The sequence below is a fragment of the Plecotus auritus genome, assembly GCF_963455305.1.
Source record: "Plecotus auritus genome assembly, chromosome: 14".
Lineage (NCBI taxonomy): Eukaryota > Metazoa > Chordata > Mammalia > Chiroptera > Vespertilionidae > Plecotus > Plecotus auritus.
In genome coordinates this window covers 7,208,599-7,223,710 of record NC_137780.1, presented here as the reverse complement: position 1 = coordinate 7,223,710, position 15,112 = coordinate 7,208,599, and the positions used below count along the sequence as shown (strand labels likewise).

Sequence of the window (15,112 nt, the reverse complement as noted above, 5' to 3'; positions counted from 1 at the left end):
AATAGCTAACGACCCCGTTATAGCGGCTGGTGCTCCCCCCGTGTCATTAGAGAGTGCATTGTTGTGTAATTCAGAAATTCATTAGCAAGAATGCAGGTGCAAGTGGGAGGCCGACGGCGCTCCATCGTGCATCTGGAGTGCTTCCCAGCTCCAGGGAGCATTTCTGGGCTCACCCAGCCACGGTCCCCGTAAGAGCCACCTGTGACTCTGGGGGCCGGCCCTCTCTTCTTCACCCGGGGGGGGGGGGAGGTGAGGGCAGCAGCAGAGGCCACAGCACCTGCGCCAGGTGCTTTGGGCAGTGGCATGGGCAGTGCCTCTCAGCTATCCAGAGAGCCCTGAGGGTCCTTCCAGCCCAGGGGGTGGAGGGGGTGTGGCCCAGCAGCCCAAACCCGGGGAGCCCAAGGATCTTGCCCTGTGATGTCCCTCTGATATGGAGGGCCAAGGTACCATAAGCAGGATCATGCCACAGACAACAGGAACAGGCAAGGAAGATGGGGCTCTGCGGGCATTTCCCACGCTCTTGCCTTCTCTCACGCTGTCCCCTGCACCTGGAACGCTGTTCTCTCTCATTCACCAGTGTCCCCACAATGCCTGCAACACAGCTACAATGCCTAACAAACACTGAATGGCCAAAACCGGTGTGGCTCAGTGGATAGAGCGTCGGCCTGCGGACTCAAGGGTCCCAGGTTCGATTCCGGTCAAGGGCATGTACCTTGGTTGCGGGCACATCCCCAGTAGGGGGCGTGCAAGAGGCAGCTGATCGATGTTTCTCTCTCATCGATGTTTCTAACTCTCTATCCCTCCTCTCCCTTCCGCTCTGTAAAAAATCAATAAAATATATTTAAAAAAAAAAAAAACACTGAATGAATGAACGAATGAATGAATGAATGAACGAACGAATGAATGAACAAATGGACAAGAATGAACAAATGAATGAACGAATGAATGAACGAATGGACAAGAATGAACAAATGAATGAACGAATGAATGAACAAATGAACGAATGAATGAACGAAGTCCCAGCTGACAATTCCTTCCCACATGCATGAAGCCTGCTCCGTGTCCTCGGGCGGCGCCAACCTCTCTCCCCTCCTAGGGCCCGACTTCCCAAACCTCTTCCGATGCCGATGCTACGCGGCGCACACTGCTGTTGCTTCTCTGTGAGTCTGCCTCCCCACCAGACTGCGAGCTTCTGGGAGGCGGGAACCGGTCTGCTCCACCTTTGCCTCCCCTCCCTCCACGCCCGGGCGAGCCCCGAGCCTCGTGGGTAAGACACGTTTATTGGTTGAATTCCTGAGTAGAACTGAAGAGCTGGCTCCAGCCCGGAGAGCCCACCCCACTGCCCTCGGGACAGTGAGGGGAACGCCACTCCAGGTCTCCAGGAGGATCCCAGGGGCCAAACAGGAGCCCCCCCTCCTGCCGCGCCCACCGGGCAAGGCCCCTGTGCACAACGAGGTCCCGATGCTCTGGAACGGGCTGCAGAGCGGAGGCGGGCTCATTGCCTCACTAGATGCCGTATCTCACCTCCCAGTCCTCTCCACCTGGCTGAACTCAACTCTATTCTGTTTCCCAACAGAGCCATTCCCTCCGGGAAAACGCAGAAACAAGCCCGAGTTGGCAGGGGCCTCCCTGGCCTGTCCCCTCAGGACCAAGGACAGGTGCCGGCCCGCCCCACGGCCGAAAGGAGCATGGACTCCGGTTCTAGCCTAAAATGAAAGGCCAACGTGAGAGGCAACAAGCATTTATTTCAGGTCCAAAATAACAGCTGCCGGCATGCGCCGATTCAGGCGGTAACCCCAACAGCGTGGCGATTAGGGGGTGAAGGCAGGGGTGCGTGTGAGAAAGGGAGGAGGAATAAGTACATCACCAGAAGGAAGGCATTGCTCTGGGAGCGGATCAGCCGACACAGGGATGCTAATTGTAAAGCAGGGTTTTCATTTCCAGTCCGGCGGCCCCCGGCCAGCCGTCGTAAGCACGGCTTCCTTGTTATCTTTGCAAACAGTTGTTTTGGGAAATGACACTGCGTGGGGCCCAGTGCAAAGGTCATTTTGCCTGGGTTTAACATCTCGAAGGTTTGAGGAGTAAGACAGGCAAGGCAGTACCTCTGGGGCGGGCAGCTCTGACTCCCTGTTAAAGGGGCTCCATCTGTAGTACTTTCCACACTGGGAACATCGCTGAGCCTCAGCCCGTGAATCAAAGGGCAGGTTAATGTGTGAAGGGCGCCGTCGCTCGGGGACTGGGCCCCACGGGAGAGGAGCAGGAGATGGCGGGCTGCCATGTGGCGGGATGGCGGGTCCTGGAGCCAGAAGTGGTTGCAGGCTGGGGGCCTGCAGGAGGCGAACCCGCCTAACGCTGAGAAGACCCGGCATCTGAGAAGTGTGGCGGCTTGAGGGAGAAGAAGGCGGGCAGCCTGGCCAGGCAGAGCGAGCACAGCTGGCGAGGGAGGGGAGACCCTGTTCTGTGGACCCACCGCCCCAACTCAGGGGAGCAGCTGGCACCCCAGGGAGGCGGGGAGCCGGAGCGAAGCCACGCACAGTCTCTGTGGGCCCGGCTGCTGAGACCCCGTGCTGGGGACCTTGGCGGGAGGAGCCCCCCGGTGCCTGGGGAAGGGCGGTCTGCCCGATTCCGCCAGCCCTGATCCAAGCTGCCTCTGTTGTTCTGCAAAATTGTAATAAGCTTTGTGTGGGCAGGGGAAGTGAGCGAGAAGCTAAGGCACCACGCTTAGCTCTTGCAGGAGAGGGACTTGCTAGGGATGGCCTGGCTAGTGCGGGATGACCCGGAATCGCCCGTGACCTTGACCACCTCCCACCCGCGTTCCCGGAGGCCTCCGTGGAGTCTGGGGGCTGCGTGATGGCACCTGTTTTCTCGCGTTTGATGCAGCCCGCCATGAGCCGCCCTCCCTTCGGGAGGAGGTCACTGCGTGACGCATGAGGATAATAACGGGCAACGAGGAAGGGTGCCTGTCACACCACCTCTGGCTATTTAGAGAGACTGCTTTGTTTCTGATGGGATTTTTAAAAATAATCGTTCGTCGGAGTGAGTACACTAGCCGAGGCACAGAGAGGTCACCTGGGTTCCCCCAAGACACACAGCAATTCTACCACAGCCGAGGGCAGCGCAGAATTGAAGAAGATGGGCCTGCGGGGCACCTCCATGCTGGGGCCTGGCCAGTTTCAATGACAATGTGCCCTGGGGGGCGGGGCAGGAGGCGTGGGGAGGGGGCCATGCTTGCAGGCCCCACATAAGGGTCCCACGTGAACAAGAGCCAGTGATGATTACTTTCTTCTTAACAATTCGATCACCTATTCAGTTCCACCTTCCCAGCATCTCCACTTCCCGACTCTTTTATTTCGGGCACAGGGTGCGGAGTTTTAGCCAAATACGTTCCGGTGCCAGAGGAGACAGAGGCAGTTCTGTAATCGTCTATACTCACAGCGTTACCGAAGGGCAGGGACCATCCATCTCCTCCCGACAGCTGGCTGGCAGCACAGACGGAGTGGGGGGGAGGGGGGGCTGGCGCATACAGGTACCTGAGCACCCCCCTCCCCCGCGGTTCTGGGCTTCCCAAAGACCCATGCCAATTTCCCTGCACGCTCTCCAGGAGCTTGCTAATGGCGTGCATATTTTAATTCCTCCCACATGCAACATGAGTGCAATCCCAGACATTGTTTGTTTACTCCTCAACAGAACCGGAGGATGCGAATGAGCCATAAAAATAATGCAGGCCATTTGCAAAACACGCCCTGTTCACAAAGCCTTTCGGAAGGCGGGGTGATCGCTCCATTTCAGCATTAGGAAATGGAAGCTCGGGGAAAGGGGCCCCCCCACCCCACCCCAGGGTCCCACGGCTGGCAAGCTGAGTGACAGGGCCCGGAAGGACATCTCGCCCTCCCTCTCTGCTCGGCGTCATCTCTGCCTCCGGGGATGGGAGCCCCACGTTGGATGGGGATGAAGGAGAGAGCTGATCAAGACCCAGGCCTGCCCTAGCCAGTTTGGCTCAGTGGATAGAGTGTCAGCCTGCGGACCGAAGGGTCCCGGGTTTGATTCCTGTCAAGGGCACATGCCCAGGTCGTGGGCTCCATCCCCAGTGTGGGGTGTGCAGGAGGCAGCTGGTCAATGATTCTCTCATCATTGATGTTTTTCTCTCTCTCTCCCTCTCTGAAATCACTAAAAATATATATGTATATTTTTAAAAAAGACCCAGGCCTGCACTCAAGGGGGATTTTATTGTAACGCTGCTCCCACCGCACCTAGCCCAGCCCCGCAAGGCCAGAAGGGCGCACGGACCTGGGAAGGCGGGAAGTGGAGGAAGCAGATTCGCCTCCTTCTCCTGAGAGACGTGGGTGCGTCTTTTCGGAGTGTCTTCCTCCGGGGCTGCCCCAGCGGCTGGGACCTAGGAGGAGCCTGGATAGGTGTGTGTTAGTGCTCGTGGGGGATGGGGCGGCTTCCGGCCTTCCTAATAAGCTGGGGTTCGTGCAGAGACCGTGCCCACCGGGGAGGGGGCGCCAGTGCCTCCCGTGAGAGCGAGAGGGGCCACTCCCAGGCCCTGCATGTGGCCATCCTCGACCCCCCCAAGGTCAGGCCCCTCTGCCTGGGGCTCAGGTGAAAACAGGAGACATGGCCCCTGGGACAGGTGCGGGCAATGGGAACAGCAGGCGACCCCCTGGCACGCCATCAGCCACTGCGTCCCCAGCTCAGCGGCTGGGGACCGGCCACCTAGGCAGGTGGGCACGGATGGAGGTCTCAGCGCAGGTGCCCACCCAGGTGGTTAGTGGGGAGAAGCACATCCCCGGGGGGGGGGGGGCAGGAGGCAGCGGGGCAGAGGCGGGGGTGAAGCAGGGACAGTTTGGACCAGAAACTGGAGAATGACACTTGCTGAGGTCAGGCCTCAGGTGAAGTCAGCCCATGTCCTGGCCACCAAGCCCCGGGGGCAACAGGGCCCTGAGCGGTGCCCAGAGGCCAGCGAACGGAGTGCAGAGGCCCTGCCCACAGATGAACCTGCAAAGACCCCCCGGGAGGCCACGCCCAGGCGGCCCTCGGCCCCACGCTCACCTGGGGGGTTCTGGCAGCCGTCGGCGGAGGAGCCCCAGGCCCAGCGGCCATTGAACAGCACCCGGTCCCACTTGTGCGCCTCCTCGCTGCTCAGGGCGTCGGGGGACGATCTGCAGATCTCCAGCCGGGAGAACTGCCTCAGAAACTCCGCAAAGGACATCCTGGGGGCAGAGGGACAGAGGGGGCTCCGTCAAGAGAGCTGGGCTGGGGAGGCGAGGCCAGGGTGCCTCCTGGGCGCAGGGGACGGGCTAGGGGCTAGTGCTCCGCTTTCCTACCACCCACAGACGCAAACACAGGGGCTGTGGTCCAACCTCCTCACCATCATTAGCTCCTCCTCTTACCAGAGCCCTCAGACGTCTCCACAGCCGAGCAAAGAGAATGAAGCGCGAACTGGGGTCCACCTAAGAGGCCCCTCCTACTTCATCCTCACGGATGTCCTCGAAGCCAGGCCACGTCCTGAGCACCTGCCTGAGCCCCCCCGCCCCCTCCCCCAAGCCAGGGACCTGTCCCACTTAGAGGGGAAGCTAAGCCTGAGGTCAGAGACCCCGAAGGATGGCTCGTTTCATTGGGAAGATAAGGCGAGGGAGGCAGGTGAGAGCGACACACTGAGGGCCCGGGGCTGGCGCTGCCAAGGCTTCGGACATCCTGGCTCAGAGGCAGGATCACGCCAGGGTGAAGGGGGAGAAGAATGAAAGGCCCCCTGCCCTGGCCGGGAACCACGGCAAACTTCTGCAACACCCAAGGGAGTCACCCCACATCCGAACAGGGGGTGAACCCCAACTACGGGCAGCTCCCCAGCAGGCAGCTCCTCACCAGAACTCTCCATCCTCGGCCTTGTTGTCCAGCTCTTCTTTCTTCCCGGGACCCACGTGATTCCACTCCGGTGCACTGGGAGCGGGGGAGGAATTAAATGACCTTTTTTTTTTGTTAATCCTCACCCAGGGATATTTTTCCCACTGATTTCTTTTTTTTTTTTTTTTAAGAGAGAATGGAAGGGAGAGGGAGAAACAGAGAGAAATATCAATGTGTCACATCGTCCCACGGCCAGGGATCGAGCCTGCAACCGAGGTACGTGCCCTGACTGGAATCGAACCCGCGACCCTTCAGTCCACAGGCCAACGCTAACTACTGAGCAGAACTGGCTAGGGAGAATGTTTAAAGGAAGCAGAGGTCATTCCTGAAGGGGTTGTTGCAGTGCGAACTTTACTGCAGCTAAACTTCCCTGAAAGGCCAGAAATAGAATATAAAACAAAAAATAACAACAAGCAAAAAAAAAAGGCCTGGGGAAAAAGCAGGTCAGACAGCGTGGCGGGGGGGAGGGGGGTCACAGTGTGAGGAGGAGTTACAGGCTGGGGACATGGACTCCAGGGTCACTGGCAGGGTCACCCAGACACATGGCAGGAACAGTATGCCATGGCCTCACCCGAATTTCACTCTCCGGGCAAGCTGACTCCCAGGCCCCCACGCCCAGAAACGGGGCTGGATGAGAGGAGATGGGATGGGTGAGAGAGGAGATGGGATGGGTGAGAGAGGAGATGGGGTGGGTGAGAGAGGAGATGGGATGGGTGAGAGAGGAGAGGGGATGGATGAGAGAGGAGATGGGATGGGTGAGAGAGGAGAGGGGATGGGTGAGAGAGGAGAGGGGATGGGTGAGAGAGGAGAGGGGATGGGTGAGAGAGGAGAGGGGATGGGTGAGAGAGGAGAGGGGTTGGGTGAGAGAGGAGATGGGATGGGTGAGAGAGGAGATGGGATGGGTGAGAGAGGAGATGGGATGGGTGAGAGAGGAGATGGGATGGGTGAGAGAGGAGATGGGATGGGTGAGAGAGGAGATGGGATGGGTGAGAGAGGAGATGGGATGGGTGAGAGAGGAGATGGGATGGATGAGAGAGGAGATGGGATGGGTGAGAGAGGAGATGGGATGGGTGAGAGAGGAGATGGGATGGATGAGAGAGGAGATGGGATGGGTGAGAGAGGAGAGGGGATGGGTGAGAGAGGAGATGGGATGGGTGAGAGAGGAGAGGGGATGGGTGAGAGAGGAGATGGGATGGGTGAGAGAGGAGAGGGGATGGGTGAGAGAGGAGATGGGGTGGGTGAGAGAGGAGATGGGATGGGTGAGAGAGGAGATGGGATGGAGATGGGATGGATGAGAGAGGAGATGGGATGGGTGAGAGAGGCAAGGGGATGGGTGAGAGAGGAGATGGGATGGGTGAGAGAGGAGATGGGATGGAGATGGGATGGATGAGAGAGGAGATGGGATGGGTGACAGAGGCAAGGGGATGGGTGAGAGAGGAGAGGGGATGGGTGAGAGAGGAGATGGGATGGGTGAGAGAAGAGATGGGATGGGTGAGAGAGGAGATGGGATGGGTGAGAGAGGAGATGGGATGGGTGAGAGAGGAGAGGGGATGGGTGAGAGAGGAGATGGGATGGGTGAGAGAGGAGAGGGGATGGGTGAGAGAGGAGAGGGGATGGGTGAGAGAGGAGATGGGATGGGTGAGAGAGGAGATGGGATGGGTGAGAGAGGAGAGGGGATGGGTGAGAGAGGAGAGGGGATGGGTGAGAGAGGAGAGGGGATGGGTGAGAGAGGAGATGGGATGGATGAGAGAGGAGATGGGATGGGTGAGAGAGGAGATGGGGTGGGTGAGAGAGGAGTTGGGGTGGGTGAGAGAGGAGAGGGGATGGGTGAGAGAGGAGAGTGGATGGATGAGAGAGGAGAGGGGATGGGTGAGAGAGGAGATGGGGTGGGTGAGAGAGGAGATGGGATGGGTGAGAGAGGAGATGGGGTGGGTGAGAGAGGACATGGGGTGGGTGAGAGAGGAGATGGGGTGGGTGAGAGAGGAGATGGGATGGGTGAGAGGGGAGATGGGATGGGTGAGAGAGGAGATGGGATGGGTGAGAGAGGAGATTGGGTGGGTGAGAGAGGAGATGGGATGGGTGAGAGAGGAGATGGGATGGGTGAGAGAGGAGAGGGGATGGGTGAGAGAGGAGATGGGGTGGGTGAGAGAGGAGATGGGGTGGGTGAGAGAGGAGATGGGATGGGTGAGAGAGGAGAGGGGATGGATGAGAGAGGAGATGGGATGGGTGAGAGAGGAGATGTGGGAACGCCCGTCACAGGAAGGCACGCCCACCCATATCGATGGGGAAGCTGTCCCCCTGGCTCCTCGATAGGTCTGGCGTGAAGATATTGTGGGCACACGGCCCTGGCCCACTTCCTGAGCCTGAAGATTGACAGCCAGTCCAGGTGCGCGGCAATTTCCCTGGAGTGACATCCCCTTGGGAGGCCGCCTGGTGGTGGCCTTTCTGTGGCAATACCCACACCCTTTGCTCAGATGTCACCCCCAGCTCCCTGACCTTTACAAAGGTAGGTTTTCTTGAAATATGCATGCACTGTCTAAATAATGGAGTACCATCAAGATCCATCTTTTTCTTAAAAAAAATAATATATATATATTTCAGCAAAATGTGAACTCCTCCCTTCCCAGCATAGAAGCTGGGGTGCACTCACATGCAGCCTCGAAGAGCCCCCAGGGGTCAGGCAGGAGAGCCCTGGGGTCTCTTTGATTCATCAAAACGCTAATTGGATCAGAACCAAATCTCAGGAGGGGCTTGTTATAAACAAAGATTGGGGGACACGCTGGAGAATTCCAGATTCGATCTAAATCTCCCAGTTGTTTTTTGGAAAAACATTTTTTAATTTAACCAGACATTGAAGTGAACCTCGAGATGGGACTTCAGTGCCCGCCACCCCAACAGGGGTTTCGATTTCATTCGGCCATGGCATTCTTAGAGGGCAGTTGTGGAATTGGGGTTGGGGTTTTGCTCAATCTTAGGCAGTCGAATAAACAGTTTTTAATATAGGAGGCCGATCCTGGGCCTTGCAGACACGCGTTTCTTTATGTTTCTTTTTTTTTATATTTATTTTAATTTTTACAGAGAGGAAGGGGAAGGGATAGAGAGTTTGAAGCATGGATGAGAAATACCCATCGGTTGCCTCCTGCACAGCCCCTACGGGGGATCAAGGCTGCAATCAAGGTACATGCCCTTGACCGGAATCGAACTTGGGATCCTTTAGTCCGCAGGCCAATGCTCTATCCACTGAGCCAAACCAGTTAGGGCAGACATGGGTTTCTTCATGACACAAACCTGAAGGCAAGTATTGCAGCTCTGAGTTGTGTAACAATGTGTGATTAAATGCAATCAAGTTCCCTTCAAAGCCCTAGTACCGTGGTCGGCAAACTGCGGCTCACGAGCCACATGTGGCTTTTTGGCCCCTTGAGTGTGGCTCTTCCACAAAATACCACGGCCTGGGCGAGTCTATTTTGAAAAAGTGGCGTTAGAAGAAGTTTAAGTTTAAAAAATTTGGCTCTCAAAAGAAATTTCAATCGTTGTACTGTTGATATTTGGCTCTGTTGACTAATGAGTTTGCCGACCACTGCTAGCATCACGGTTTTAAGGATAGCACGTGGGTGCACACGGGATTTAAGAGTGCATTGCGCCCGAGCTGGCTTGGCTCAGTGGATGGAGCGTCAGCCTGCGGACTGAAGGGCCCCGGGGTCAATTCCAGTCAAGGGCACATGCCTGGTTTACGGGCTTGATCCCCAGTGGGGGGTGGGGGGGGGCGTGCAGGAGGCAGCCGATCAATGATTCTCTCTCATCATTGATGTTTCTCTCTCTCTCTCCCTTTCCTTCCTCTCTGAAATCAATAAAAATATATTTTTTTAAAAAAAGAGTGCGTTGGGCCCTAGCTGCCTTGGCTCAGTGGATAGAGCGTCAGCCCGCGGACTTCGATTCTGGCCAAGGGCACATGCTAGGGTTGTGGGCTCAATCCCCAGTAGGGAGCATGCAGGAGGCAGCTGATCAATGATTCTCTCTCATCATGGATGTTTCTATCTCTCTCTCCCTCTCCCTTCCTCTCTGAAATCAATAAAAAAAATTCTTTTAAAGAAAAAAGAGTGCATTGGGAGTGGGTTATTACTATGACCATTCCCATGTCTGCTGGCTTTTCATTAATGTCACGGGCAATTTTCTTTCCCGGTGACAGCTACCTCCCCCACCCACACAGCCCCCTCCACCCCATGCCAGCAGTGGTGACTAGGAGGAAACCCTCCCACGTGCTCGACACCCTCGGGGACCTCGATCCCAGGGCACAGCAGTCGGGGGACACCACGGGGGCCTCGCAGTCCAGCCACCATCTCGCACTGACTTCCCCCCTCCAGCGGAGAGGCCTCTGTGGTCATAATGGCTTTGCGGGAAAAATCAATACCCGGCCGTCAGGCGCTCCGGGGAGCACGGGCCACTCCATCCATCACTGCCCGCTGCGGCCAGTTGGTCCCCGGGATGGAGTTCACTTTCCAAGTGGTCACTTCCTGTTGGCGCTGAGGGGTCTGGCCTTTGTCCGCGTGGCCAGGGTTTGCGGAGTGGAAGGGAGCCGATGGGGACGGATGGATCTCACCTTTGGGTCACCACGGTGTGGTGTGGCGGGTGGAAAACAGACCAACGCTGCAGCAAGGAGCTGCCAGACTCGCAGACGCCAAGCAGAGACCCAGCATCAAAGACTCCGGCTCGGTGGGGTCTGCTGGGCGTTCCCCAGGCTGGAGCCTTGGCCACCCTTTTCTGAACAGGCTGCGTGACTGAGGGTGGGAAGTAGCGGGGAACGCACTACGCCGCCCGTGTCACCACGATTGTGTCTTTGCACGACGCTTTCCCGCCCCCGGGGTGGGGGGAGGGAGGACAGCACCTACCTGTCACTCCAGGCGCCCGTCCACTCCACTCCGCCCCATGGGTTCCTGAGTCTGATCAGCTTCTCCGGGCGCCCACGGAAATCCACCTGCAAAAGCCATGGCAACAGTGGCCCCCGGCGGCCTGCACCCGTGTCTGCACGTCTGAGCTCACCCTGTTTCTCAGATGTCCCCAAACAGCCACACTTTCGTTTGCTTTTAACGAGTGTTTCCAGGCCTGGGCTCGCTGCTCTACCTTTCACCATTTGGTTGCGTAAATAATAAATCCAGCACAAAAACAAGTTTATGTCTCCTTTCACTTGGGTTTAGGTTTTATAGCCGACGCCGTTCTTAATATACGAGACCGAATGGTAATAAATGCCTTCCCAATAAATACTCAGCACCCAGAAGTTAGCATTTATGGAGCGTGTGCTGTGGGCCAGGCACACACAACGCGAAGGATCCCAGGTGCGCTAGCCAGGGGTGGGCAAACTTTTTGACTCGAGGGCCACAATGGGTTCTTAAACTGGACCAGAGGGCCAGAACAAAAGCATGGATGGAGTGTTTGTGTGAACTAATATAAATTCAAAGTAAAGGAGCGGAGGGGAGAGCAAGAGAACCCTCCGCTCTTTCGGCTCCGCGGGCCGGATAGAACAGCCGAACGGGCCGGATCTGGCCCGTGGGCCATAGTTTGCCCACGGCTGCGCTAGCCCCTCATCTAAACCTCACAACAATCCTGTGAGCTGCGTCTGTTATTTACTTATTTTAAAATATATTTTATTGATTTTTTACAGAGAGGAAGGGAGAGGGATAGAGAGGTAGAAACATCGATCAGCCACCTCCTGCACACCCCCTACTGGGGATGTGGCCGCAACCAAGGTACATGCCCTTGATTGGAATCAAACCCGGGACCTTTCAGTCAGCAGGCCAAAGCTCTATCCATTGAGCCAAACCGGCCAGGGCTATTTATTTACTTTATTGATTTCAGAGAGAGGAGGGGAGAAACATGGATGATGAGGGAGAATCATCCATCGGCTGCCTCCTGCACGCCCCCTACTGGGGATGGAGCCCATAACCTGGGCATGTGCCCTTGACCGGGAATCGAACCGTGACCTCCTGGTTCATGGGTCGATGCTCAACCACTGAGCCCCGCCGGCCGGGCATGGGCCTGTTATTATCTTCATTTTACAGCTCAAAGATCCGAGACGCAGAGCGGTTAAGGGACCCATGATGACTTAGTTCCTAAGAAGGACCTGGAGTCAGGCACCCAGGCAGTCTGTCTCCAAAATCCATACTCTTCAGTCCACACATCCCTCCTTCGCCTACTATTCACCAGTCACTGTGAGCCCCACACCCACGCCACGAATTGTGGGTCTTCAGTGTCTTACTTCCCTCTATCACCTTCCGTCATGCCTCAGCCCAAGGTTTACACGTATTCATACCTGGGAATCGACTTGATTAAAGAGCATATTCATGAAACGCAAACACGTGTCCTGAACACCCACGCTGTTTTAATAAACGGCAACGGCGGAGACTCCAGGTCGTTTCCCTTTTCGCCTTGGCCACCAGGAAACTCAAAGCAAAATTCATTTCTCTGTTGTTGTACTGCTTTTAGCCTACATCTTAGCCTAGGGTGGTCTGGTGTACTTTATACCTTAGCTGTGGTCCGACTGTGTCTCTGTGGTTTTCATTGTAAACCACGTCAAATCCTTTTTTGGGTGTGGGCAGAATATCCTATATAATAAAAGCCTAATATGCTAAGTGTCTGGTCATCTGGTCGTCCGTTCAACCAATCAAAGCGTAATATGCTAATGATATGCTAAGACTGCTCAACCGCTTGCTATGATGTGCACTGACCACCAGGGAGTAGATGCTCCGACAGGTAGGTTAGCTTGCTGCTGGGGTCCGGCCAATTGGGACTGAGCGAGACGGGCCAGACACGACCTAGAGCCCTCCCACGGTCCCTCCCAGGTGGCCAAGCTCCCACATTCCTCCCTGGCCTCGATCGTGCACCGGTGGGGTCCCTTGGCCTGGCCTGCACCCTCTCGCAATCCGGGACCCCTCAGGGCAGTGGTCAGCAAACTCATTAGTCAACAGAGCCAAATATCAACAGGACAACGATAGAAATTTCTTTGGAGAGCCACATTTTTTTAAACTTAAACTTCTTCTAACGCCACTTCTTCAAAATAGACTCGCCCAGGCCGTGGTATTTTGTGGAAGAGCCATACTCAAGGGGCCAAAGAGCCGCATGTGGCTTGCGAGCCGCGGTTTGCCGACCACTGCCTCAGGGGATGTCAGAGAGCCCGTTTCGGCCCGATCCCACAGGCTAGGCTGAGGGACCCCACTGGTGCACGAATTCGTGCATCGGGCCTCTAGCAGTAAATAAAAATAATGAAAAGTAGAGCCCACACTCTCCCCTTGGCCTGGCGTGTGAGGAAGACCCTGGCAGGCAGGGCCGGTTTCGCCGCCTTTGTTCTCTTTGGCGACCCTGTGGGTCTCCACTATTTGACCTGCACAAGCACGTCTTGGAATGAGAGCAGAATCGAACTGACCATTTCTACAACGTCCCTCGAGAGCCTTCCTCTTCTTCCTCCTCTTCCACGTCTCGGAGGAGGGCCTGCATCTAGTCAGGACCCACATGAGCTCTAGGGTCCTCGTATCGAGCGAGAGCTAACCTCACACGCATGGTGTCCGTGGCCCCGTGCAGCCAGACAGAGACCTCCACCAGGTGGGCTCCCCCAGCCCCGCCGCTCCCAGGGATGCCCTGGACTTATGGCCAACATCATGACTCATGCCCCTCGCAAGCCACATGACTCATTACCTCCTCGACCCCCGTGACCGAGTACGCGTGACCCTTCACCAGCTTCTGTTCGGTGATGTCTTCCACTTCGGCCGCGCTGGAGACCTGCGTCAGGAATCAAGTCCACTCAGGGTGGCCGCCCCTGACCTTGTGGGGGCTGGTCCTACAATGCTTCCCAAGGACATGCCACCCAGCCCTGGGGACCTCAATGAGGGACTGGGGGTGCAGGTAAATGGAACCTCTCCATGCAACCCCCCTTTCATTAGACCTGCCTTTCCAGGAAGGGTGCTGTGTGGCTGCAGAGCCTTTCAAATGTCCCGGAACCGGGAACTCATTTATCCCGCTGCCTGCAGGAAGGATCGTGACCCAGGACGGCTGCCCTGGACGAGTCCTGGTTCTCACTGTTTTCACGGATTGAGCTTCCCAGCATCCTCCCTGTTTCACAGCCTCCTTCCCCACCCCGTGCCCCATGTCATCCCCCACCAGAAACACACATATCCCGCTAGGATCTCCATAGAGACGTGTCACCCACAGGTCTAGGCCACCAGATGAGCAGGAGAAAGAGAAGGAGCAGGTGGTCACAGACCATGGGGGTGGGTCTCTGTGCCACCTTGGCATCCATACAGCCAAGCCCCCGCCAGGGCGTGGACCCTGGTTTCAGAACCTCTTGCTTTCTCCTAGTCCATCAAGTTGTCAATCATCATGTTTGCTTTCCCAAATCCCAAAATTACTTCGCAACAAGGCATAATAGCAAAGTAGGGTTAGGATCCAGGGCTCAAGGCTGCATTCTTGGGGCAATTTCCATGGTACTAAAGGGGCTCCACCCGTGAGGGGAAATTGGGGCTCCCACAGCGAGACCAACCCCAGTTCCTACCCACTCATTAGGGCTGAACCAGCTCCCACGGGCTGGGACCACCCAGGTGCCAGTGGACTTGCCCAGGAGGTCCCCAGGCCTGCCCCGTCCCCGCCCGGCCACACGTGGGGAGGGGAGCTCACATCAATGGAGCAAGCCAGCAGGGACCCCGCGTGGAGGGCCTTCCGGATGATCTGGAACAGACTGGTCGGTGGCTTCTTCAGGTCAAAAAACTCAGAGATGCCGCCCGTGAAGTCCTCGAACCCCTCCACCGTGGACCCGCCGGCGAGGGCCTCGTAGGAGCCGTTGAGCCTGTTGAAAAGGAAAGCAGGCGCGCTCCATCCACAGCCCTGAGCGACCCCAGGGAGCGGCCGCAGGGGCGGGGGAGATGCTGGGACACAGCTCAGTCTGGAGGTAACAGAGGAGGCTTGCCGGTCTCGCTGTGGCCCAGGAAGGTTCTGGGCCACCGTTCCACGTGGCCAACTCAGCACCTTGCCGGGAACGCGTCTCAGAGCACCTCCCCCCAGGCCACCCTTGGCCAAGCGTCGCCTTTCCAAAGCTGACCCTCGCTTCTTGGGTTTCTGAGGGTTGGGGGGCATGAATAGGGACGAGGGGGACCCTCCCTCAAGGCTGAGAGGCACCCCGAGGGACCTGCTGGCAGAACACGGCTGGAGAGGAGCCGGGGTTACCGAA

The 15,112-nt window shown here is 57.0% G+C and overlaps 1 protein-coding gene across 1 annotated transcript in view; it reads right to left on the bottom strand.

Annotated features, from left to right (window-relative positions):
- Window positions 1–4,208: 4,208 nt before the first annotated feature.
- Window positions 4,209–15,112, bottom strand: part of LOC308238767 (calpain-8-like) — a 36,175-nt gene continuing 25,271 nt past the window's right edge. The window contains exons 6-11 of the mRNA XM_080651093.1: window positions 14,563–14,731; window positions 13,588–13,671; window positions 10,791–10,876; window positions 5,866–5,940; window positions 5,053–5,213; window positions 4,209–4,404 (exon numbers count right to left, since the gene is read on the bottom strand). Of these exons, the coding sequence (XP_080507219.1) occupies window positions 4,394–4,404; window positions 5,053–5,213; window positions 5,866–5,940; window positions 10,791–10,876; window positions 13,588–13,671; window positions 14,563–14,731 (586 nt within the window). The 3' untranslated portion in view covers window positions 4,209–4,393. The remainder of the gene's footprint in view (window positions 4,405–5,052; window positions 5,214–5,865; window positions 5,941–10,790; window positions 10,877–13,587; window positions 13,672–14,562; window positions 14,732–15,112) is intronic.